This window comes from Hylobates moloch, unplaced genomic scaffold (assembly GCF_009828535.3).
Source record: "Hylobates moloch isolate HMO894 unplaced genomic scaffold, HMol_V3 SCAFFOLD_8, whole genome shotgun sequence".
NCBI lineage: Eukaryota > Metazoa > Chordata > Mammalia > Primates > Hylobatidae > Hylobates > Hylobates moloch.
Genome location: NW_026652283.1, coordinates 83,705,661 through 83,731,698, shown reverse-complemented (window position 1 = coordinate 83,731,698; position 26,038 = coordinate 83,705,661). Strand labels below are relative to the sequence as shown.

The window sequence follows — 26,038 nt, the reverse complement described above, 5'->3', positions numbered from 1 at the left end:
TCCTTGTTTCCCTGTAGAGTGGAGGCCAGGAATCATTTAGGCCAGGGAATAGTAGTGTCCTTGGGCAAAAGTATACCTACAGGCAATCTGGCAGGGCAAGCTCAAGCTCACAGTGATTGGGAAATTGCATTAGAAACTTCCTTTCCCACTGTGATGAAGTAAGGCCATCGTTGGTTTTGAGGCTGTGTGTGTTTTAATGGCAAGTTCAGAATGAAGAAAGTAGGCTGGCGCAATGACCCCATGGCTCAGAGTGGTCTTAAGTACTTCCTTCGTGGCTTGGTGATGGCTTTACCAATGGATATGAGAACTACAGAGTGTGTAGGGGAGAGGGCAGAGGCAGGGGATGTCCAGGATGCCAGGTAGGATGCAGGGTGTTGCGTTATCTACATCTGTGGTTCTCGTCCCTGGCTGTGCACTAGAGTCAGCTGGAGAGCTTTGGCCTTACTCCTAAAACGGGACCCTGTCTCTGGAGGTAGTGTTGGGCATTTGCACATCGATTCTGTACAGCCAGACTTGAGAAGTGGGAATCTGATACGCGTGTTAGTCAGGAGCCCAGCAGCAGCCACCCCTGCAGATCTTTTGTGAGCTTTTAGAGTGGCTGGGGGAAGACTGTTGCTGTGATCATTGGTCTAGCTCTGTCCCAAGGACTTGGCTCCTCTTCAGAACCTGCTGATGCCCAGAGCTGTCCAGGTGCACAGGCAGCAACTTTTGGCCAAGAAAGAGCCTTGCTCAAGCTATGTTTGGGATAACTCATAAAATTATGTTCCAGGCTGATCCTTCTAGCATCCCTGCAGATGCTGACTGGATGCCCTGACCCTTGCCCCGACCCCTTTCAGCACACAGTAGGTGGTTCATGGCTATGTGATCTTGCATGATGTCTGGTGGTGTGGTGGGGGCACTGCTGTGGGAGGCCTCCCTTCTTCACTGAGAGGGAAGTGGCACAGAAGAAAGTCGAGGTGTGAGACGGGGGTGGGAGCAGGGCCACATTCATTGGCTAGCCTGGTAGAGCCTTTTTACTTAAAACCTTTCCAATGGCTGGGCGCGGTGGCTGACGCCTGTAATTCCAGCACTTTGGGAGGCCGAGGTGGGTGGATCACGAGGTCAGGAGATCGAGACCATCCTGGCTAACACAGTGAAACCCTGTCTCTACTGAAAATACAAAAAAAAAAAAAAAAAAAAATTAGCTGGGTGTGGTGGCGGGCGCTTGTAGTCCCAGCTACTCGGGAGGCTGAGGCAGGAGAATGGCGTGAACCCGGGAGGCAGAGCTTGCAGTGAGCCAAGATCGCGCCACTGCACTCCAGCCTGGGCGATAGAGCAAGACTCCGTCTCAAAAAAAAAAAAAAAAAAAAAACTTTCCATCACAACAGGAGATTCCGACTTGGTCGTCGCCCTGGCTGGCTGCGTCCTCAGCCTGGCTGTGGGCAGGAAGGAGGCAGGAATTGTCTTCTAGCCAACTCTCTTGCTAAGAGTGCTCTGCTATCTTCCTTTATTTATTTTTTATTTTTATTTTTTGTAAATCCTGCCTTTGCTGGGAGAGTGGAGTAGGTGCCCTGCAAAGTTCAAATTGTTTTTTGGCTTTGGGTGTGCAGAAGGTGATTTAATACCAATTCAGGGTAACTTATTTCACATGGAATGCTGCCCAGGCCAGGCAGCGTTGTATCTGCAGTTGATCAGTTTTGCTGTGTGTTAATGGTTTTCAGATAATCTTCCTGGAACCACTGCAGGGGGCCAGGACAGCCTAGGAGGCAGAGTGGGCCCTGTCCCACCCTAAACCATGGTGGTTTCTCTTATGTGTGTTATATATAGTTGAGCTTCCATTGATACTTTTTAAAAGAAAAGTTTCTACCCATTTAAGCCATTTGAGAACCACTGTTGTGCACAGAGAAAGTTAGGTCAGCCTGATTTATATATATAGCTCACCGATGCCATTAATATGGAGCCTAAACAAACAAGAAATGCCGAGTACCTCACACCTAGTAGATGCCAAATAAGCATGGAACACAGTTGTGTATGTGCCTCTGCCTTTCCTGTCTCTGTGCCTTCACTTACCTAGAACACCTTCTTGCTGACTCTGGTTTTTGAATGTGTTCAGTGCTTATTTGGCATCTACTGTGTGTGTGGCATTCAGCATTTCTTGTTTGTGGCATCCTTTAGGGTTTGAATATGACCCCCAAAGTTCAAGTGTTGGAAACTGAATCCCCAAGCCAACAGTGTTGAGAGGTGGGACCTTTAAGAGGTGATTAGGTCGTGAAGGCTCTGCCCTTGTGAATGGATTAATGACGGTATCTCTGGATCGGGTTCCTGGTAAAAGGATGGATTTAGCCCCCTTCCCTGCTCTCTCTTGCACATGCTTTCACCCTTCCATGATGCAATAAGAAGGCCCTTGGTAGATATGGGCCCTTGATCCTTGGACTTCCCAGCCTCTAGAACTGTAAGAAATAAATCTCTGCTCTTTATAAATTACCCAGTCTCGGGTATTCCATTATAGCAACACGAAATGGATTAAGACATGGGGATACTAAAATATACAGCCAGAGCCCTGCCCTGGCTTATTTGGCTCAGCAAGCTTGTTTGTTTGACTAATATGAGGAGACAGATACTGCTAACCCTACCTAGTATAAAACCATAAGCCACAAAAGAGAGGTGGGAGAAACGTTTGAGTAATCCTTGGTGGGTCATTGCCTCCTGCTGCACATCTTTTAAAACAGGAAACTGCCCCTTGTTTTTGCCCTTTCCTGTGAGAATATTATGATTTTTTAAAGAATCTTGTGTAGCCATTTTGGAAGACAGTTTGGCAGCTTCTTATAAAACTGAACATATTCTTGTTGTATAATCCAGCAGTCACAGTCCTTGGTATTTACCCAAATGAGTTGAAAACTTATGTCCACACAAAAACCTGCACACGGATGTTTATAGAAGCTTATTCATAATGACAAAACTTGGCAAGATCCTTCAGTAGATGACTGTATCAATAAATGGTTGTATATCCAGACAATGGCATATTATTTAGCACTAAGAAAAAATGAGCTATTGAGCCATGAAAAGACATGGAGAAACCATAAATGCATGTTAGTAAGTGAGAGAAGCCGATCTAAAAGGCTGCAAAGCGTATGATTCCAAAGACATGACATTCTGGAAAAGGCAAAACTTTGGAGAAAATAAAAGGATCAATGGTTGCCAGGGGTTTTTGGGGAGGAACAGATGAATAAGTGGAGCATAGGGGATTTTTAGGGCAGTGAAATTAGTCTGTTTGCTACTGTAATAGATACATGCCATACACTTGTCCACACCCATAGAATGTACAGCACCCAGAGTGAACCCACACATGAGCTGTGGACCTTGGGTGATAATGATGTGTCCATGTAGGTTCCTCAGTTGTGACAAGTGTGCCACTCTGGTGGGGGCTGTTGATAGGGAGGGGGACTGTGCATGTGTAGGGAAGGGGATATGTGGAAATTCTCTGTACCTTTTGCTCAGTTTTGCTGTGAACCTAAAACTGCTCAAAAAAAAAAAAAAGTAAATTCATTGAAAAAATACCGGAAGGAAATAGGCCAAAATGATAAATGATAAATTTTCATTTTTTAAAAAATAATTCCCACTGAAGTCTATGGGCCTATTGACTATTAATGATCTTTCAAAAATCCACTGTGCTCCCCCAGCTTCTTTGGTGTCCTCGAAGCAGAGGCCCTGGGCACAAACACCTTCTTCTGGGGCCGCTCCATGCCCAGGGTTCCAAGGGCCACATCTCTCTGTGCGTAGGGGTGGGCTTGGCCTTCATCTCCTAGCTGCAGCCAAGAAGGAGCTGTGCTCCCATCACTGAGCTGGGATTTGGGGATTCGCTGGTGCCCCAAAGCCATGAAGATACTAAGTTTTGGGGATAAGCAGAACTCCTGGACCTTTTCTTCCCCCGTACTCCCTTAGCCCCTCTTATAAGTGCAGTAGGGTGGACTGGAAAGGAGACAGATAAGTCAGCCTGACTTTGCGCATTAGATTTAATCTCTGAACTTCAGTTTCTTCATGTATAAAGTGATGATGTTTTATAGAATTGTTGTTAAATGAAGAAACACATATAAACTGTCTAGCACCATGTTGGCACTTGTGATGTTTAATAAATGCCCATTCTGGGCTGGATGTGGTGGCTCACACCTGTAATCCCAGCACTTTGGGAGGCCAAGATGGGAGGATCACTTGAAGCCAGGAATTCAAGACCAACTTGGTCAACATAGCGAGAACCCATCACTTTTTTATAAAATATAAAATGAAAAAGCCCATTCTAAAGATGGGGCATCAGGGACTGGATGAACCTCCTGCCTTAAACAACCGAAAAAAAATAGGCCAGGCACGGTAGTTCATGACTGTAATCCCAGCAGTTTGGGAGGCCGAGGCAGATGGATCACTTGAGGTCAGGAGTTCAATGCCAGCCTGGCCAACGTGGCGAAACCCCATCTCTACTGAAAATACAAAAATTAGCCAGGCGTGGTGTTGCATGCCTGTAGTCCCAGCTACTCAGGAGGCTGAGGCAGGAGAATCGCTTGAACCTGGGAGGCAGAGGTTGTGGTGAGCCGAGATGATGCCACTGCACTCCAGCCTGGGCGACAGAGCAAGACCCCATCTCAAAAAAAAAAAAAAGAATATATGAACCAAAGGTTTTCAAGACACTGGACATCAAGAAGGTGATTCTTGAGAGATAGGAAGCAAATGAGGTGAGCCCAGTGACAGCCCCAGCTAATTGCCTCGAGAGAATTTCCAGGCCTTGGCACAGGGAGGGAGAAGAGAGGCAGAACCTGGTGGACTCCCGGAGTTGAAAAGGAGCTGAGAGTCTATGGGGACCAAGGCAGCTAGTTTGTGGGACTCTAGCAAAACCTCTGTGAAGCAATATCTGATAAAGAACTTGTATCTAGAATGTATAAGGAGTTCTCATAACAATAAGAAAAAAAATAGGCAAAAGATTTGGGCACCTCACTAAAGAAGAAAAGGATGAGCAATAAGCAGGTGAAAAGATGCCCACACACAACATCAGTTACTAGAGAGATGCAGATTAAAACTACAATGAGATGCTACTGTATAACCTATTACAATAGAATGGATAACATTTAAAAGACTATTCATGCCAAGTGTTGGCAAGGATGTGGAGAATTTGGAACTCTAATGAACTGCTGGTAGGAATGTAAAATGATATAACTTCTTCAGAAAGCAGTTTGTCAATTTCATAAACGGTTAATCATCCACCTACCATAAGACCCAGCCGTTTCACTCCTAGGCCTTTACTCAAGAGAAATGCAAATGTATGTCCATTACAAACACTGTACACAAATATTGATGGCATCTTTATTTGTAATAGCCTCAAACTGGAAACAGCTCATATACATCAACAAGCAAATGGATAAACAAACTAATACATCCATATGGTGGAATACCACATGGCAATAAAGAGGAATGAGCTCCTGCTGCATGTAACAGCATGTGTGAATCTCAATTTATATTGAGTGAAAGAAACCAGATAAAGTACATAAACCAGATAAAGTACATACTCCAGATTCCATTTATATAAACTAGAAAAGACAAGCTAATCTGTGATGACAGAAAGCAGATCAGTGGTTGCCTGGGGAGAGGAAGAGGAAGGGGGGAGGGATTGCAAAAGGCACGAGGACATGGGGAATCCCTGGGGCAGTGGATTTGATCGTTGTCTTGATTGTGGTGATGATTTCACAGGTGTATAGAAATGTCACAACATGGGGCTGGGCACAGTGGCTCACACCTATATTCCCGGTACTTTGGGAGGCCGAGGCGGGCAGATCATGAGGTCAGGAGTTCAAGACCAGCCTGACCAGCATGGTGAAACCCCGTCTCTACTAAAAATACAAAAATTAGCCAGGTGTGGTGGCACATGCCTGTAATCCCAGCTACTCAGGAGACTGAGGCAGGAGAATCGCTTGAACCTGGGAGGCAGAGGTTGCAGTGAGCCAAGATCACGCCACTGCACTCCAGCCTGGGTGACAGAGCGAGACTGTCTCAAAAAAAAAATAAAAATAAAAAAGAAAAGAAATGTCACAATATAGTGATACAGAAGCAGGGAAGGGAAGTGCTGGGTAGAGGAGGGCATGGTCCCTGGCTAGGGCTCTACCACCAGGGACCTAGGTGAGGACAGGCACTTCTGCCTTCGCACCCAAATATTGCATTTTCCAAGACCACCCCAGCCTGCCTTGCTCCCATCCTGGGCCTGTAAAAACCTGAGACCCTAGCAAGGCAGAGACAGAAGCTGCTGGATGGTGGGAGGAACACATCAGCGGAAGAAGATACAAGCAGCTGGATGGCAAGAGGATGCTGGGAGCACACCAACAGACACCACCACACCGGCAGGCCATCAACCGGCAGAACGAGGCAGAGTTTGGCTAGGGCAGTCAGAGGACAGCCTGTATGCTCCCCTAGAGGTTTGAACAGCGGGGCACTGAAGAAGTGAGCCACACTCCCACTGCACACCCTGTGAGAGGGACAAGGGGACTTTTCCCATTTTAATACCAAATTGTACCCTTTAAATAGGTACAGCTTATTATATGCTACTTATATCTCATTAAAGCTGTTTTATAAGAAGATCGCTTGGGCTACAATTTGGAGAATGGGCTAAAGGGGCAGTAAGTCTAATTGCAGGGGAAAAATGCCCATCCCTTCCTCTCTTCTCCTAAAAGTGTATTCCTTATTCCTCTTACTTCCCGTCTGATTTTTGAGCTTGGTTGTTATAGTAACATGATGATATATTTTCTTTCCTCTGTTGGACATTTCTTTAAAATCTTGTGGCATGGTGGACCCTGGCAAAGCCAAGGGAGGCTAAGAGCCTACTCTTTTTCTTCTTGTTGATCCTGAGCCTCTGCTCAGCCCGGACCACTTAGTGAACGTACAGATGAGATTGGGCAGCTCACCACCAGTGGTGGCAGGGTCTGGTTTCTACAAGGGCAGGGCCACAGTGCAGTCACCCTGCTCCCCATCCTGTAGCCAGCATCTGGAGAGGGGCTGGCTCCAAATGAGTGAGAGGGAAGTGTTTGTAGGGGGAATGAATGGTTTCCTGAAGGGCAATCAGAAGGCACGCACCTGCGGGGCCCCTCACAGAAGGGCAGGAGGAGCTGCGGGTCGCCCCCCGGGGAGAGGCCTTGTGATTGAGGTCCCAGGCAGAAAGATGGTCATGTGTGTGAGGGACAAGGTAGAATGGAAGGTGGGCCAGGGTGGGTAGTAGGAGATTGGGGGCAGGGCTGGTCTGGGGTCTGAATCCCTGAGCAGGTGATATGTTACGGGGTGAGGAAGGAGCTCCCCTCATGATGGGGGTCGGGGGGCATGTGTGGCAGGAATAGCCACAGCTGCCAACCAGATAGTCATAATGAGACCTTTGAGTTGGAACTGGGGCTCAGATTCCTTCTTTCAAACCTACCCACTGTGCAGCCTTCAGCAAGTGACAGGACCTTTCTGGAACTTGGGTTTTAGACAGGAGATGGCAGCAGCTCTTTCACTGGTTGAAATCCCCAAGTCTAGCTAGGTGCGGTGGCTCACGCCTGTAATCCCAGCACTTTGGGAGGCTGAGGCAGGCGGATCACCTGAGGTCAGGAGTTCCAGACCAGCCTGGCCAACATGCAGAAACCCCGTCTCTACTAAAAATACAAAAATTAGTCAGGCATGGTGGTGCACACCTGTAATCCCAGCTACTCGGGAGGCTGAGGCAGGAGAATAGCTTGAACCAGGAGGCAGAGGTTGCAGGGAGCCGAGATCGCATGCTGCACTCTGGCCTGGATGACAGAGCAAGACTCTGTCTCAAATAATAATAATAAAAATCCAAAGAATAAAATATCTATGAGTCCATACTGATATACTGCACTCCAGCCTGGCGACAGAGTGAGACTCTGTCTCAAAAAAAAAAACAAAGAAATCCCCAAGTCCAGGGTCTGGCCCATAGTAGACACATGATTTCCTAGAATGTGAAAGTCAGTTTATTGTTTTCCCTACCTTTTCTGTCTAGGAAGTACTTTTAGATCCATTTAGCCACAAGGATGAAATCTTTTCCTACCTGCTTGGCTTCTTATGGGGTCTTCCATGGTATCGAACACAGGTGGCTTCCTTGTTTTGTATCTGTGCTAGGTGGTCACTGGTCACGGTGGAGAGAAAGGATGTCAGCAGCCCGAAGGACTCAGCTGCAGGAACAGAAAGTGAGGGACAGCTGAAGGCAGAGGGTCACAGGCCTCAGAGAGAGGAAACCAGAAGAGAGTGTAGCTGAGCAGGGTGTGGAGAGAGGGGAGGAAGCTCTGCCGTTGAGAGATAAAGTGGCAGGAAGTCCAGGGGGGCACTAGCTGTTGTCAGAGCATCCACGTGAAGACACTGGCCATCCTGCCAGCCTCTTATGAACAGGGGTAGGAGAGGTGCTGGATTTCATTCCCCAAACCCTAATAAGATGCATTTGCTTCTGCAGTCTGGGCCAGCAGCATTGCACTGACACGTGCAATTCATTTCACCTTTCCTTTGTGGTGAGCTGTCTTGCAGGATAGTCCTCTTCATGTGCTCACGCTGTGGGTGGTGGAAAGGTGGGCATGCCATGCTAAGCTGCTGAGTCCCCGCGCCCCTCTGCTGTTTGTAGCCAGCATTTTACAGGAGGTTAAACAAAGAGGCCACAGCATTTGGGAGTGGTTTTACACCATGTTTGTGAGCAGAATTATAGTCACGAGTGCACTGCTTTAACATTACAGGTAGCCTGCTTCGAGTGTGCTTTGGTTGATGCCTGACAAACTAGCTTTTGTTGCTCATTGTAAAGGCTTAGAGTCAGGTCCACCAGGGGACTTACGATGGGTAATCTCGAAGTGGACTTTGGCATTACCGAACAATAACCTAACTCATACCTTGACATTTTGCCATGGCCTGATATTTGGCACTTTTCGGAAAGATTTCTCCCCCATCGTCGCATTTGAATTATGTCATCGCCAGTTCCCAATAGATGTCCATAGAACCCATTTCTCTGTGTTTAGGTCTGCTGAGGGGATACTAAGTGCACTTTGTCTGTGGCTGGGGGTGTTCAGAAATGAATAAGACCCTGGGCCTTGGTATGAAGTGCTTGTGGGGGAACAGACATGTGTGTCCAAGATACAAGGAAGCAGGTGCCAGGTAAGGAAGAAAGAGGAAAGGACTGTGCAGGGAACTATGTGGAATGTGATTCAACTCACACTTGTTTCCCTGAGCACTTGCGGAGGCCACAGTTAAGACATGGCCCTTACTCTGAAGGTGCTTGCAATTCACTAGGAGAGGCAGGCAAATGCCCAGGTAACTAGCAACTCACCACAGCATGGTAGGTGCTGTGCCCAATGGCGGATGCACCACCACCATCACTTCCACATTTGCCCCATCCCAAATACTAGAGGCCCCACTTGGCTCGGCCTGGTCCAGTGGCCACTGTGCATGGGCCCCTAGCAGCAGCCGTGAACACCACTGCTTTCCAGAGTGATGAGACCGCTTAAAGGAGCCTTAAAGATGAGTGGTAATGCCTGAACCCTGTTGTGTTTATGCTTTGCTGCTAGGTGGGCCCCACAGCTCCATGTGTGCCAGCAAAAGAAATGCAGTTTGCCCGGAACTGTATTTTCTACCTTGAGAGCATAAGGTACCTAAGTTGTATATAAAAATCATTAGACAGAAAGAAATGCTGATGCCTCTGAATTACTTGATGCTTTCAGTTTCATGCTGGTGGGGGCTCCCTGTTGACTTTGCTGCTTGCAAGGAACAGAAATGCCAACTGTCCAGTAATCTCATCCCCCCCGCCACCCTCCCCTCCACAGGCACATATACATGCACACACATGCATTTCATAGCCATTAAAGAGAAGATGGAAGAGAGGAGGCAGGCAGGAACTTTTTGGGGGTGTTGGAAATATTCGATATCTTGATTTGGGTTTGCTTTACCTAGATCATTTGTCAAAACTCATTGAATGGTAGACTTATACTTTTCATGTCTGTTTGTGAATTTTACCTGGAAAAAAATAAGCCTAAGCAAATAAATAATGAACTCTAGTTAATGATGGGGAGGCTGAAGTGTTTGGGGTGAAGTTGCTGCCTGCAACTTTGAAATCCATCAAGAATCGGATGGATTGTTGGATTGATTGAGGAATGGATAGCAAAACGTTAATTATAGAATCGGGATGGTGAGTACATGGGTACCCTCTGTATAATTCTTTCAACTTTTCTGCATGTTTGAAAATGTTGAAACAGAAGAAGAACTGCAGATAACCAATACTTGTGCCCTCTTGAGCTTTCCATAAATGAATTTCTCCAATGGTCAATTTCTTGTCTGTTTCCTACAGACTGCTTCACCCTGCTGTCCTGGTGTCAGCAGAGGGGCTTTCTCCTTAAACCTGTTGGTGTGGGGGAATTTCATGAAGGCTGTGTTAGCTTGGACTTCCTTTGATGGTGATGCAGTTTATCAATTTAAAATGATATGAACTCTGAAACACAGGGCTTTCTGCCCTGTGGGCAGAAGGCTGGGAATTTGCAGCCTGAGAATAGCCTGGCAGATTGGAGTCAGAGTTAGAAAAGGATGCCTGAGCTCCTCCTGACCAAAGGATGCCAGCTGGCTACCTTGCTGGGTGCTAGGGGAGCAATTGATATTTATAAAATCTGTGAAGTTGATTTTTCAAAAATTTTAACATTATATAATGTATTTGAACATATTCAAACACTTTTTTGAGACGACCTTTTAAAATCTGTAAAGTAATGAATGCCTGCTGTCTTATAAAAAACTACAGAAAATGTAAAGAAATAAGGCCAGCTACAGTTTTACAACAGAAAGAAACCACTGTTTATATTTTAATATATTCCTCCATGAATCTTTTTTCATCTTGCGCATTGTTTACATAATTGTGCTGTCTTTCATTTGACTGTAATAGGGGAGTTCTTTGGGAGGGAGACTCCAAGGCCTCCTTGATGTGGACAGGCCCGGAGCCTGGGCTGCTGCTGTAGGGGTTCTGGGCTGGCCTAGCCTGAGAGACCTCCAGCCTGTTCACAGAGCCCATGTGAGATCCAGAGAGGCCCAGAACTTCTTAGACAGCTCTTTTTAAGCTGAAGGCACTTTTTGCAGGAGGCAGTAACATGATTGTCATCCTTACAATTTGCCTGTTAATTGAGCATTTCCCAAGTATGGGGCCCTGCACTAAGTACTTTGCACATATTCTCTTACAGTAATCCTACGAGGGGGCCACTGTTGTCCCCATTTTCTAGCCCAACATCGGAGTTCAATTAGTCTGCGCTTGTCACATAGCTAGTAAATTGTGGAGCTGTTCTAGACCAGGCATCCCAATAAGCACTTTGTAGTTGAGGCATGTTAACTCTTTAGAACTTTTTGGTTTACAAAGCAACTCTTTTAATTGCTGCTCCTGGGAATATGCAGGGCAGATGGAAGGAACCTCTATTTCCTAATTAAGAAACGGACACCCAGAGAGCCGATCACCATTAATCCATTCTACAGGAGTCATGGGTAGGTGGGAGGCTCAAGGTTAGAGCCTGGCTCTTTAAATTTGTTTTTTCAGGCCAGGCGCGGTGGCTCATGCCTGTCATCCCAGCACTTTGGGAGGCCGAGGCAGGCGGATCACCTGAGGTCAGTAGTTGGAGACCAGCCTGGCCAACATGGTGAAACCCCGTCTCTACTGAAAATACAAAAATTAGCTGGGCTTGGTTGTGCATTCCTGTAGTCCCAGCTACTTGGAAGGCTGAGGCAAGAGAATCACTTGAACCTGGGAGGCGGAGGTTGCTGTGAGCTGAGATTGCACCACTGCATTCCAGCCCAGGTGACAGAGTGAGACTGTGTCTCAAAAAAAGTTTCTCTCTCTCTCTCTCTCTCTCTCTCAGTGGATGATCTCCCTATGTTGCCCAGGCTGATGTTGAACTCCTGGCCTCAAACAGTCTGAGGAAGGAATCGTGGGGCAGGCTGAGATGAAACCTCAGGACTTGAGTGAACAGAAGGGCAGGAGTAGAATGTACTAAGTAGGGGCCCATCAGCAAAGGCTGGGCTAAGACCCTGTGGGACTTGTTAGGGGGTGGGGAGCTGCTGGTGGAAGGGCAGGGAAGAGCACTTGCTTGCAGTCTGACAAACCCGGGGCTTGGAGTGTGATATACTTTTTGTAAAAATTGAGGTTACTAAATCCTAGTTGGTGGTTCCCACTGAAAATTAAAGGAAATAATTTAGTTGGAATTGTCTGGCCAGGCATGGTGGCTCACACCTGTAATCCTAGCACTTTGGGAGGCCAAGGCGGGAGGATTGCTTGAGCCTAGGAGTTCAAGACCAGTCTGGGCAACATATCGAGACCCCCATCTCAAAAAAAAGGAAGAAAAAAGAAATTGCCCAACCTGCATGCTTGGCATATTATAGTGATGGTGCAATCTTTCTGAACTGTCTTGTAAACAGTGGGAACCTTCAAAAGCTTTGGGTGGGGTGAGGGAGGGAGTTGACCAAGCCCAGGAATTCTGAACATTAGCATAACAGTGGGGCAGGGAAAGTGGGACCTGAAGTCCAGCCTGGTAGCTGTTTTCTGCAGTTGAAAGAGTGACAGAGGGAGAGGGAGAGATAGACTTCAAATGAGTCATCCACTGGATTTGGTGGTGGGCTGGCCATGGGGAGGGATGGTATTATGCTTTGTTCATTGGCTTTTTTATGACTCAGTTTACACTGGTTCCCTCCTGACTCACTGATGTTTCTCTTGTCCTTGCAGGAGCCTGTGTGAAATGCAGCAAAGGGGTGTTTGGGGCTGGCCAGGCCTGTCAGGCCATGGGGAACCTCTACCATGACACATGCTTCACCTGTGCAGCTTGCAGTAAGTGTGGGTGTGGGTGTCGGGTGTGTGGGGGATGCATAAGGAACATGGGAACCGAGAAAGGGAGGAGAGAGAAGGTCATCTTTCCGGAGACAGTTGGTCCATGGCCCTCCTCAGCCCCACAGAAAAGCCAGACAGTGTCTTTTATAGCAGAATTTCTTACCACCAACAGAGGCCGATCAGGGCACGGTGACTTAACACAATACCAAAGATTGCCTGTGATTCTGGTGATAAGTTGAATGAGTTCAGAGTGATCCCTAATCACATCAGGTTTGAAATATGTAAGAAGAGGTTTCAGAAGATTTGGGAGGAAGTGCTGGGATTCACCATGCCTACCCTATTTGTCGGTTCTCTCCCCCACTGTGGGGACCAGCCAACCAAAAGTGATTCGTCAGTCAGCTACCCCAGTGTGAGGCGGAGAGGGGGTCCTTTATTACTGTGTAACCACCTCCCTCACCTCATCTTTGATTTGGAGGCTGCTGTATGAGCATGAGGTGTGTGTGCATGCCACCCGTGTAGCACACACCTGTGGGCATCTTTGTACCCCAGTACATGCATTATAATTCAAGCAGCCCATCAGGAGTCTGGATTGAATGGACGGCAACCGCTCCCCGTGGAAGATTCTAACACGTTGCATGCTTGCCAAGTCTGACCAAGTTATGGATTTTGCTTGTTTTCTGTCTCTATCAAAGATTAATTTTGAGGAGTATTTTTGGAAAATGTCCTGCTTATATTCTCAATCCTATACTGAGGCTAGCAGCTCTCAACTAAAAGGGAATGTTACAGCAGAGTCACAGGGTGTCAGGAACAAAGGGGTCTTTCTAACCATCTGGCCTCGTGGTTTGCAATCCTGACTGCTCGTTAGAATCACCTGTGGAGACTTTAAACCCCTGCTAATCAGAATCAGAGCTAAATCCTAATCTGATAGGATTAGCTAGGAACCTCAATCTGATTCTGCTAATCAAGGGTGGGGCCAGGGCATCACCCTTGGAATTTCTGGAGTGAGGCAAGTGTATTAATTTTTTTTTTTTTTTTTTTTGAGACGGAGTCTCGCTCTGTCGCCCAGGCTGGAGTGCAGTGGTGCTATCTCAGCTCACTGCAACCTCCGCCTCCTGGGTTCAAGCGATTCTTTTGCTTCAGCCTCCCGAGTAGCTGGGACTACAGATGTACACCAGCACGCCCAGCTAATTTTTGTATTTTTAGTAGAGACGGGGTTTCACCATGTTGGCCAGGATTGTCTCGATCTCTTGACCTTGTGATCCACCCACCTCAGCCTCCCAAAGTGCTGGGATTACAGGCGTGAGCCACTGCGCCTGCCCAAGTGGGGCAAGTGTATTTTTTCACAGCTTCTCAGATACTTCCAGGGTGTGATCAGGGCTGACTACCATTGGTTTGGGGATCCTCATTTTGGATCCTTCTGGTGAAGGGAAGGGGAAGAACTTGCTCACAGCCAGAGATCCTAATTCCTGGTATAAAGTTAACCAGTGCATGTGATTAACCAGTGGCCTCCTAACCTGCTGAGCCTTGATGGTCCAGGCAGATGCCTGAGTTCTGAACCTCATGCTTCAGTCCTCACTGCAATTTCCCCTAGAACACATGCCTGAGAGTTTATGGTTTACACATTGATCAGTGTTCACCTGTGTAGGGAAAGACTTTGAGAATGTCCGCAGTAGAAATCTAGGAGTGGTCTGGTTATCGAATTATCTGGGTCTCTGGGCCTTTCCTTGTCTTTGAGCTATGTTGCACTCTGTAAGTTGTAGAATATTGATGGTAACAAACACAATTCTTGTCTATAGCAATGCAGACTGTCTGGTGGAGGTGCAGTTGGTGATTGTTGCCCTGTGGAGAATGACCAGTTTTGCAATCTATTAAACACATTGATGTCAACATTTCCTGATGGCCTATGATTCTTTGAATTCTCCCAATTATACCACTTATTGGTTCCTCTATTAATTGATGAGTTAAATAAAGTCTTGGGCACATGTTTGTGTTTTATCTGGATGGGAGTTGTGTTTAGGCCCTCCTTTATTTATTTATTTATTTATTTAAATTTTAATTTTGGTTTTAGATTCAAGAGGTGCAGGTTTGTTACAAGGGTATATTGTGCGAATCTGAAGTTTGAGCTTCTAATTGGTCCTGTCACCCACACAGTGAACATAGTACCCAGTAGAAAGTTTTTCAGCTATTTGGTTTTCTGTTTCTTGTGTTTCTATGTTGCTGCAAAGGACATGATGTCATTTTTTTATGGCTGTGTAGTATTCCATGGTGTATATGTACCACATTTTCTTTATTCATTTATTGCTGATGGGCATCTAGGTTGATACCATGTCTTTGCTATTGTGAATAGTGTGGTGATAAACATACGAGTGCAGGTATCTTTGGTAGAAGATTTACTTTTCTTTGCATATATATCCAGTAATGGGATTACTGGGTCAAATGGTAGCTCTATTTTTAGTTCTTTGAGAAATCTCCTAACTGTTTTCCACAGTGGCTGAACTAATTTACACTCCCACCAACCGTGTATAAGCATCGCCTTTTCTCCATAGCCTTGCCAACATCTACTTTTTGACTTTTTAATAATGGCCATTTTGTGGTTTTGATTTGCATTTCTTTGATGATTAATGATGTGGAGGTTTGTTTTGTTTTGAGATGGGGTCTTGCTGTGTCATCCAGGCTGGAGTGCCATGATGTAATTGTAGCTCACTGCAGCCTTAAACTCAAGCAACTCTTCTGCCTTAGCTTCTGAGTAGCTGGGACTGCAGGCATGTGCCACCATGCCCAGCTAATGTTTTAAAATTTTTGTAGAGACAGAGGTCTCGCTGTGTTGCCCAAGCTGATCTCGAGCTCCTGACTTCTGGTGATCCTCCCACCTCAGCCTCCCACAGGGCTGGGATTACTGGCATGAGCCACCACACCTGACCCTTGAGCATTTTTTCATGTTTGTTGGCTGCTTGTATCAGATCTTTGTTTACAATTTATCTTTGACCTTTGACTCCTGCAACGGTTTCTCAATACTTGCTCTATTTTTCAGGAAAAAGAAAATAAATATTAAGGGGAGGCTGTTTTCCACCTCAAGCAATTACCATTCGAATTAGGGAAGCTGTTGGTGAGGGAAAACCGATTGATGAGCGTCTTAGTCTGTTTGGACTATTATGACAAAGTACCATACACTGGTTGGCTTATAAACAATAGAAATGTATTTCTCACAGTTCTAGAGGCTGGAAAGTCCAAGATCAAGGTGCTGGCAGATGAGGTATCTGTTGAGGGCCCACTTCCTGGGTACTCATATGGTAGAAGGGGAGCTCTCTGGAATCTCCTTTATAAGGTCACTAATCCCATTCCTGAGGGTTCCACCTCATGAGAATCACCTCCTAATCCTACCCCCTAATCCCATCACCTTGGAGGTTAGGATTTTTTTTCTTTTTTTGAGATGGAGTGTTGCTCTTATTGCCCAGGCTGGAGTGCAGTGGTGCAGTCTCGGTTTACCACAACCTCCGCCTCCTGGGTTCAAGTGATTCTCCTGCCTCAGCCTCCCAAGTAGCTGGGATTACAGCCATGCGCCACCAAACCTGGCTAATTTTTGTATTTTTAATAGAGACAGAGTTTCTTCACGTTGGTCAGGCTGGTCTCCAAGTCCTGACCTCAGGTAATCCACCCGCCTCAGCTTCCCAAAGTGCTGGGATTACAGGCGTGAGCCACCGTGCCCGGCCAGAGGTTAGATTTTAACATAGGAATTTTAGGGGGACATAGACATTTAGCCCATTGCAGATGAGTCTGTGGGTTCCATCCATGGCTGCTAGAGTGGCTGTCTATTTCATAATGCATTGAGTTTCTCTTTCTTCAAATTGTGACAAGCACAGACACTTAAGGAAGACAGACCTGGTTTGGGTTTTTGATTGGTCTAGCATTGAAGGCCTTTGTGGTCTTGTCCCTGTCTTATCACTTCCTGCTTCCTATTCCAGTCAAACTGAATTTCTCTTTTTCACTTCCATGCCTCTGATCACATTGTTATCTAGAATAGCCTCTCCCCATTCACTTAATACATTTCTCTGTCCAGTCTTATGACTCAGCTCAAATGCCTCCTCTTCCAGGAAGCCTTCCCTGTTTCCTTAGCAGGAAGAGACTTCTCCTGAATTTGGTGCACTCTGCTCTCTTGTTGTTTTGTTTTGTTTTGTTTTTTAAAGACAGGTCTCACGCTGTTGCCCAGGCTGGAGTGCAGTGGCATGATCTCAGCTCACTGCAACCTCTGCCTCCCGGGTTCAAGCGATTCTCCTGCCTCTCAGCCTCCTAAGTGGCTGGAACTACAGACATGTACCACCAGGCCCGGCTAATTTTTGTATTTTTCGTAGAGACAGGGTTTCACCCTGTTGGCCGGGCTGGTCTTGAACTCCTGACCTCAGGTGATCTGCCTGCCTTGGCCTCCCAAAGTGCTGGAATTACAAGTGCGAGCCACCACGCCCGACCCTTGTTGGTGTTATTATATAGACGGTGAACCGCACTCTCTGTGGATCCATTGTCAGCAAACCAGTCCCTAGAACAGAGTTGCTGAAGGAATGAGGATTCGGATTTTGTCAAAAAGTGAGTGCAGGGGCATTGCTGTTTGCCCTGGGGCTGCACGCCCTCCTGCTGTGTGAATGTCCCACTTCCTCTCCAGTTCCAAAGAGCAGTTGGAATGTTGGAGACTGGGCATGTGTCTCAGCAGCTTCTCTCAGACACTGGAGGCGACTTGTCTTTTTTCAGTTACCAGATTGCTGCCCTTTAACTCAGCTTTCAGCAGAAGGAGGCACCCAGGAGCTCTATGTCTCAGCTCTGCAGGTCCTGAGTGTGTCTCTGTGAGCCTCAACGCCATGGAGACGGCACAGCTGGGGGTCTGGGTGCATCTAGGGCATCCCTTCCTTCTTAGAAGAGAAAATGGGGGCAGACAGGGAAAGAGAATTTCTCAAGGTCAAAAACCTGGCTATGGAGCTGGCACGGAATCCAGACCTCTTGAATCTATGCTCACCTGTACTTCGTTGTTTTTCTGGTTCTCCCTCCTCTGATTTATTTCCACCTAGTCAAGCAAAAATAAGTGTGTTTTCTTTGTTCTTTATCTTATTTCGGTTATTGATAGAGTCTGGTTAGTGTGTATATTTCTGAACATATTTGTATATGTATCTTTTCTATTTTCCCATTGCATTTATGAAAATCTAGTTTAAAACACTGTATATAGTATGTAAAGCCAGATTTTATAGATATTTATATATATTTTATTTTATTTATATTTTATATATATATATAGCATATGGCATATGGTGGTATCTGTTGGTATATACACATACTTCTTGAGGTCCATTGATACTGCATTAAAACATAGTATTGGGATACTGTTAAGCTCATACACATTTACAGGGCAAGTCCAGGGCCTGACTAGTTTGGTAAAGATACAACAAGCCACTGTTACTTTAGGCAGTTTATTACTTACATAGGCATCACAAAGAATATGTCAAAGGTACCATCTTCCTGGGTCCTTGTCCCGTACACTGAAGAGGATGACACTGAAGCAAAAGGGGCTGATGACTGCCACACAAGTGGGATTTTGAGAAGCAATTTTAGACTGCAGCGAAGTGGTCTCAGAGCCCACAGCTCTGTTCTGAGGGGCAGGCAGAAATCCCCATACCTCATTAGAGATAAGACACTGTCTGGTGACAGGCTCCTAGGGGAATAGGGAGGTGAATGAGAGACAGCCGTGCATCTTTTTATGTTCTGGAAGCCTACAAGGTGTTCCACCAAGATTCAGGCAAACCTTTGCATAGATGGCTATGTGCAGTTCTCACAGGCACCGTGGCAGGTTCCCTTACACGGATATGCACATTTCTCCATCTGCTGATGAGAAGCAGCAATGGGGAAAGCTGTGAGAAAATTTTATCTTTTTTTTTTGAGACAGAGTCTTGCTCTGTCGTACAAGCTGGAGTACAATGGTGTGATCACAGCTCACTGCAGCCTTGAACTCCTGGGCTCAGGCGATCCTCCTACCTCAGCCTCCTGAGTAGCTGGGATTACAGACATTCATCACCGTGTTCAGCTATTTTTTATTATTTTTTGTAGAGACAGGGTCTTGCTATGTTGCCTAGGCTGGTCTCGAACTCCTGGGCTCAAGTAGTCTGTCTGCCTTGGCATCCCAAAGTGCTAGGATTATAGGCATGAGCCACCACATCTGGCCGCTGCAAAGAAAATTTTAAAGACGGAAACCTGTTATGTTAGCATTGTAGCTCAGCTACTGTCACTTTTATGTTTTCCTTGCCAGTTTTTCTCCAAGTTTATACACATTTTTTAGAGTTGTGATCATACTATATAAACAATGCTGTATCCTTTTCAATTTAACATCATGTCATAGTTCATAATAATAATTTTAAGTTACATGGTGATCGATAAGTCGTGCCACAGTTAATGGCTGGTTTGCAGGTTGTTACACACAGCCGCAGCCAGCATCTTCGTGCAGCATCTTTCCTTCCTTCTGTGGGATTGTTTCCTTGGTGCTCGTTCCAGCAGTAAGCATCAGGTTGTGGTGTGGGCGTTTGTGTGGTTTGTTCAAGTTCCCTTCTTCCTTGCTGTGCTCCTTGGGCTGGGAATGTTTGGTTGCCGTGGAGATGAGTGCTGTGGGTCTCCCTCCTCCCCCCTCAGGCTCTGCCCACCCCAGGCGGCCATGCCCCCCCACTGGCACTGGACACTCTCAGGAAGCTGTTGGCACACCCTGGAGTGGGAGGGAGGTCCGTGGAGAGGGCAGGAGTGGCCTCTGTTGGCAGCTGTGTCTACTTACGTGTCAAGTGGCCTGTCTGAGGGAGGCTGGCTCCCACCTGTGCCTCAGAAGCAGCAGCATGAGAGGAGGAACAACATGCTGACTTGTGGGGTTGAGTGGACTTCTCGGCACCTTCAAGAATAGTCTGGGAGGCCAGGCGTGGTGGCTCAACCTGTAATCCCAGCACTTTGGGAGGTTGAGGCGGGTAGATCACTTGAGGTCAGGAGTTTGAGACCAGCCTGGGCAACATGGCAAAACCCCATCTCTACTAAAAATACAAAAATTAACCGAGTGTAGTGGCACGTGCCTACAATACTAGCTATTTGGGGGGCTGAGGCAGGAGAATCACTTGAACCTAGGAGGCAGAGCCAAGATTGTGCTACTATACTCCATCCTGGGCGACAGGGCGAGACTCTGTCTCAAAAAAAAAAAAAAAAAAAAAGTGGTCTGTGAGGGAGAAGTAGGCAAGGTCCTGCGTCCTCACTGCAGGCAGATTGAGGTTTAAAAAGTAAGACGTTCATTTCACAGACTAAACAAATTCCATCCTACAGTCAGGCGAAACCTGCTTGCCATGTTAGTGTCATGATTCCTATTAGTTTTTCGATGATATGAGACGGAAAATGATGGACTAAGTAAATATACTCTCCCTGCCGGAAGCCCATGGAGCAGGGGGGTGCCCACCTTGGGGATGGAAGTTGGGAAGCAGCCAGTCCCACAGTTGACAGAAATTACACCCAGTGCAGGTCCGAGCTCAGTGGAAGGCTGCAGAGGGCCAGACAGGGTCCACTTGAGATGGTGCTGGGATGTGTAAGTCCAGGCCAGAATGAATTGCAGTGGTGTAACCTACTGTTTATATTGCTGGGTGTAGGATGCACTGTGACCTGCCAGCCATGACTTAGTGGGGAGAAAAAGCAAAACTAAGATTATATACCATTGCTCATTTCACCTTCCAAAAACCGAATGTCCATGCCTGTTGAAGATTGCGAATGGGATTTATAGTAAAATCTCACTTGTTGAGACCCAGTTGGAAGAAAGCCTTTCTTAGTAAAAAGCCTGCATCTAGAACACTCACAAAATGCCATTTTGTTACTTGAGATAAATAAAACAATTAGGACCAAGCCTCGTGTTGTGGAACCGAGGTTTTTAGCGAATGAGTAAGTGCTTGGTGATTGACTCACCAGTTAGTTCGCCTCTGAAGGACTGGAGGGTTCTTGCCAGCTATTTTGTTTTTCTTACAAAGTCTAAATACTGCATCTGAAATCCTTTCCCTTTTTTGTTGACTTTGTAAATGACCTCGTCAACCCAGCCCCTGAAACTGCTTACGCATTTTGAATTAGTTAAGCCTGAACTAGGGAGATCTTCCTTTAATTCATGCAGGTCTGCTTCTGTAAAACAGTGACCGCGATATTTATAGATAATTTATAGGTAAGCTTTCTAGCTTACTGTGGGCCTGACACCACATAGCCCTCCTCCACCCATGGCGGCTCACTAAATCCTGTAACAATTCAGTGAGTTCAACGTTCATTATTATTATTACTCTCAACTTAAGATGTACAGATTGAGGCTTGGACAGTTTAGTTTGTGGTTGGTGATGTCACTGTTAAGTGGTGTGGTCAGCACTTGAACCCAAGACCTGTGGATCCGCAGCTCTTGCTTTTAGCCACTGTATTAAATTACCTTTACTTAGAGAGAGTATTTGCCAAAGACAGGAGCCGGGCTGTAGCCATGGGGCCTTGGCTTGACTTTTCAGGTTCAGCAGCTGCCTTGGGGTTGTGTGACAACAGAGACTGGGTTTTCGGCCACCCTCGAGTTGTGAGTGCAGGACTCTGTACCCAAAACATAGTATTGGGATACTGTTAAGCTCATACACATTTACAGGGCAAGCCTGGGGCTGGGAATAGGGGAGGTAGAATTCAATCATGGGATGCACCCATAGTAGAGAAATGGACTAAGGGCTTTGATCCCTGAGTTTCTGAGCTGTTGAATTGTCCGAATATTTCTCATCATATTCAGCAGTTCTGTATGAGCTGAATGAGTCAGCAGGACCTAAGGAAAAAGCTGAAGATCAAGAATGTGAGAAAGGAAGAGTGGGCAGATGCTAAAGGAAATCAGTGGGCACGGGAAAGATCAGGAAGCAACCAAAATAGGCTGGAGCTGGCCAGAGGGCCGCAGGGATCAGAAGAGAGTGAAGGGGCCACTTACTTTGGTTATCAAAGGGTCTCTTGTGTCCATCTCCTGCAAGCCTAGTTCTGCTAGTGCACTGGAGTTGGGGCCAAACCTGGTTTCCCAGGTCAGACTCTGCTGGTTCAGTCAGAGGCCAGGAAGTCCCTGACAGGGGACCATCAGATTCCTTTGTTCCTATCGTCTGAACACAGTCTGAGAGGTTTTGCAGTATATTGTAGAGGCTAACTTTGGTGTAACCTATACCTTATGTGGCCATGTCTGCGTCCTAAGCTCCTGATATTGCACATATCTGGTTTTTGTTGGAAGTCTGTACCTTTCCCCCGTGGTAGTCCCAGACCAAGGGTGATACTTGGCAGTGCCCAGGGTGTCACTTGTCTTCTCAAGTCGAAGAGGAGAATGAAGAGCACTCCAGTACGCCAGGAGCATCACACCGTAATTAGCAGGAAGATGTTGCACCGCAGTGCCTCATCTCAGAGCCGGAGTCCTGGGTTAGGGAGTAAACTCTTTTACCCAGGCCTGACTGTATTCTGGCGTTGTAGGCACTCCTCAGGTTTCTGTGGCCATCTCATCTCACTGAGGGTATCCCTTCTTCATGTGTCTCTCAGCTGTTCTCTTACATTTCTGCCCCTGGCTCTGGCCCCTTCAGCTTCATTCTCCTTCCCTTTCCCTTCCCTCCTCTCTCCTCCTTTCACCGACAGTTTTGTTTGCACCCATAGTTGCCCATCAGTGGATCCATGCCTGTAAGCCAGTGTAATGTGAGCTGCTGTCTGTGGAGCATTTATTGCATTTATTGCAGTGAGCCATGATCGTGCCACTGCACTCCAGCCTGAGTGACAGAGCGAGACTCTGTCTCAAAAAAAAAAAAAAAAGATTTAGGAACTAGAGGCTTTATATGCAGTCCAATACGGTAGCCACAAGCTGCACGTGGCTGTCTTCTTGTGTCCCTTGCTTGCCTTCCAGCCACACTCATCTTACACAAGAGGTCATGGGGTCTCAGAGCAGTTGCTCAGCTGGTGAGTGGGGAAGTGTGTTCGTGCCCAGGGGCAGGTGGCCACTGTGTATATGCTTGCCACCATATCCATGGCCTTCACCCTTCACTGTGCGTCAGTCGCCATCACAAGGAGCCTGTTGCGGTGCCGACCTCTGGCTCTGCCTGCAGAGATCCTGATTTCTGAGATCTGCGTGTGCAGGGGGAGCATCCTGGGGGATTGTGATGAAGTTAGCTGGGAACTTGGCTGTGGCCCTGCAGTGGGCCTCACCACCAGCCCACTTGACCTTCATGTGGACTTCAGTCCTCTGGCCTCTCTCTGACCTGTAGACCTGCACCATCTAACACAGCAGCTACTGGCCACTTGGGGCTCTTGAGCACTGGAAATGTGGCTAGTGTGACTAAGGAGCTGCATTTTCCATTTTATTTCATTTTAATTAATTAAAGTTTAAATTTATTTTAGTAGCCATGTGCAGCTTGTGGCTACTGTATTAGACTGCATGTAAAGCCTCTTGTTCCTAAATCTTTTTTTTTTTTCTTTTTTTTTTTTGAGACAAAGTCTCACTCTGCCATTCAGGCTGGAGTGCAGTGTTTCATTATGGCTCACTGCAACCTCTGCCTCATGGGCTCAAGTGATCCTCCCACCTCAGTCCCTTTGGTCCCCTGGCTAATTTTTTTGAAATTAATTTTTGTAGAGATGGAGTCCCACTATGTTGCCCAGATTGGTCTCAAACTCCTGGGCTCAAGTGATCCTCCCGCCTTGGCCTCCCAATGTGCTGGAATTACAAGTGCAAGCCACAATGCCCGGCCTCTAAATCTTCTTAGCCAGAGTTCACTTATTAGTAGGAAGTTATTCATGAAGTTTCTTGTTTTTGATACTTTATACATCACCAAGTCAGTGTAGTCACATTGTCAAAAAATATATATGGGAGAAGAAAATCACCTATAATTCAATACCAAAAAGAACCCCCAAAAATGTATGCTGTACCTACATAGACGTTTTTGCCTGGTTGTCATCACGGTGTATGTTTGCTTTTATGCCCTGCTTTTTCCACTTAGAAATATATGATATGCCTTTTCCCTCATTGCTCCATAGTCTTCATAACCATCTGCTGCGTAAGATCCTGTTGATTTGATGACTCAAAGCCAACATAACCTTCCTGCCAGTTAAAGTTTAAAGGGAAGTGAACTCTTAGCAGACTCTTCCCAGGAGTACTGAGGCTGACTGGGTGTGGATCCTGTGGCTAGGTTTTCAAGGACCAGATGCATAGCAGGGCACGGGTCAGCCTGGGGGTCTGGCAAATCCAATGCCTGGCCAGAGGATGCAGGCCCTTCCCTGTGTTCAGGGGCAGGGTGACAGCTGCCTCTGCACATCAGCAGCAGCCCTGCAATAGTCACCATTGGTGGCATTTGGATGCCAGCAGGGTCCCATATGCCCTATTTTGGGCAGAGCGTCTCTGTCTCTTGCATGGATCACTGCTGTCACCTCCAGTCTGGTCTCTGGGCACAGCAGCGAGGAGGCCACTCCACAACTTAGAGACCTTCAGCTACTTCTTGCCTTAACATTGTAGTCCAGTTCTTTTGCCTGGTGTTTAAGACATTCCTTAAATTAGTTGTAACTTCCTTCCTGTCTTCTTTCTTTCTAACTACCCCCCTCCTCCACTGCCCCACAGCCTCCTGAAGTGCTGAAGCCCCTGGCCACACTGCACATCACCTGCCCTTTTCTACCCCTGTACCTTGTCACCCTTACCCTCCATCACCACCCAGGTGAATATCACTCTCCCTTCAGTGTCTTCCATTGCCATCTCCATTGCGACTGTCCTGATCTTGGGTCCCATGTGTACCTTGTTCATTTGCCTGTGCTATGGTGTTTTCAATTATGATTAGATTGAAACTGTTTGCAGGGATCTCTATCTCCCCCTAGGTGATCAGTTTTGGGAGAATAGGGACAGGGTTTAACTGATCATAATTTTACTCCTTATAACCCTTCAGCACCTTTAGTATAATTCTGAACACAGAATAAATGTTGGAATAAATAAAGGTGACACTTCCCCATTACCTGGTACTCATCACTTCACCTCGTTACTCACCTTCCCTCATCCCTAAGCAACCACTGATCTTCCTATCCCTATAGATTTGCCTATTCTGGATATTTCATATGAATGGAATCATATAATATATGATCTTCTGTGTCTGGCCTTTTTCACTTAGCATGCATTCCAGGTTCATCCACATTGTAGTATGAATCAGTATCTCGTTCCTTTTTATGGCTGAATAGTATTCCCTTGTATAGATGTACCATATTTTGTTTATCCATTCAGCAGTTGATAGACACTTGTTTTTATTTTTGGCTATTATAAATAATGTTGCTATGAACATTCCTAGGCAGGTGTTTATGTGAACGTATCATTTCTGTTCTCTTGGGTAAATATTAGGAGTGAAATTGCTGGGTCATGTGGTAACTATGTTTAACCTTTTGAGGACCTGTTTTTTAAAGAAGCTCTACCATGTTACATTCCCACCAGCCATGTATGAGACTCCCAGTATTTCACATCCTTGCCAACACTTAGGCTTAACTAGTTTTTTTATTCTAACCTATTTGGTGTGAAGTTGGATCTCATTGTGGTTTTGATTTGCATTTTCCTGATGATTAATGATGTTGAGTATCTTTTCATACATTTATTGGCCATTGGTATGTCTTATTTGGAAAAATGTCTTCTCAATTCCCTGCTTATTTTTACTTGGATTGTCTTTTTATTATTGAGTCTTAATAGTTCTTTGTATATTTTACATATAAATCTCCTGTCAGATATAGGATTTGCGAATATTTTCTTTCATTCTGTGGACTGTCTTTTCATTTTCTTGATGGTATTGTTTACAGCACAAAGGTTTTAAATGTTGATGCAGTATAATTTATCTACTTTTTTTCTTTTTTTGCTGGTGTTTTGGTGCTTTTTGTAGGAAAACATTGGCTGACCCAAGGTCACAAAGATTCATGTCCATAATTTCTTCTAAAAGTTTTAAAGAGATTTAACTAATAAGAAAAAAGTCTCACTTGTCCTCACATTTGCCATTTCTGCTCCTCCTCATCCTTTTGTTTAGATTCAGGTTTTCATCTGGTACCATTTTTCCTTCTGCTTGGAGGACTTCTCTTAACATTTGTTCTTTTTCGTGTGCTGATCTGGTGATGAATTCTTTAAACTTTTGTATGTCTGAATTTATCTTTCTTTCACTTTTTTTATTTTAAAATATATTTTTTTGGCTGGGC

At 46.0% G+C, this 26,038-nt stretch overlaps 1 protein-coding gene across 1 annotated transcript in view; it reads left to right on the top strand.

Annotated features, from left to right (window-relative positions):
• Window positions 1-26,038, top strand: part of LIMD1 (LIM domain containing 1) — a 90,383-nt gene that overhangs the window by 30,304 nt on the left and 34,041 nt on the right. The window contains exon 2 of the mRNA XM_032161827.2: window positions 12,722-12,823. Within this exon, the coding sequence (XP_032017718.1) occupies window positions 12,722-12,823 (102 nt within the window). The remainder of the gene's footprint in view (window positions 1-12,721; window positions 12,824-26,038) is intronic.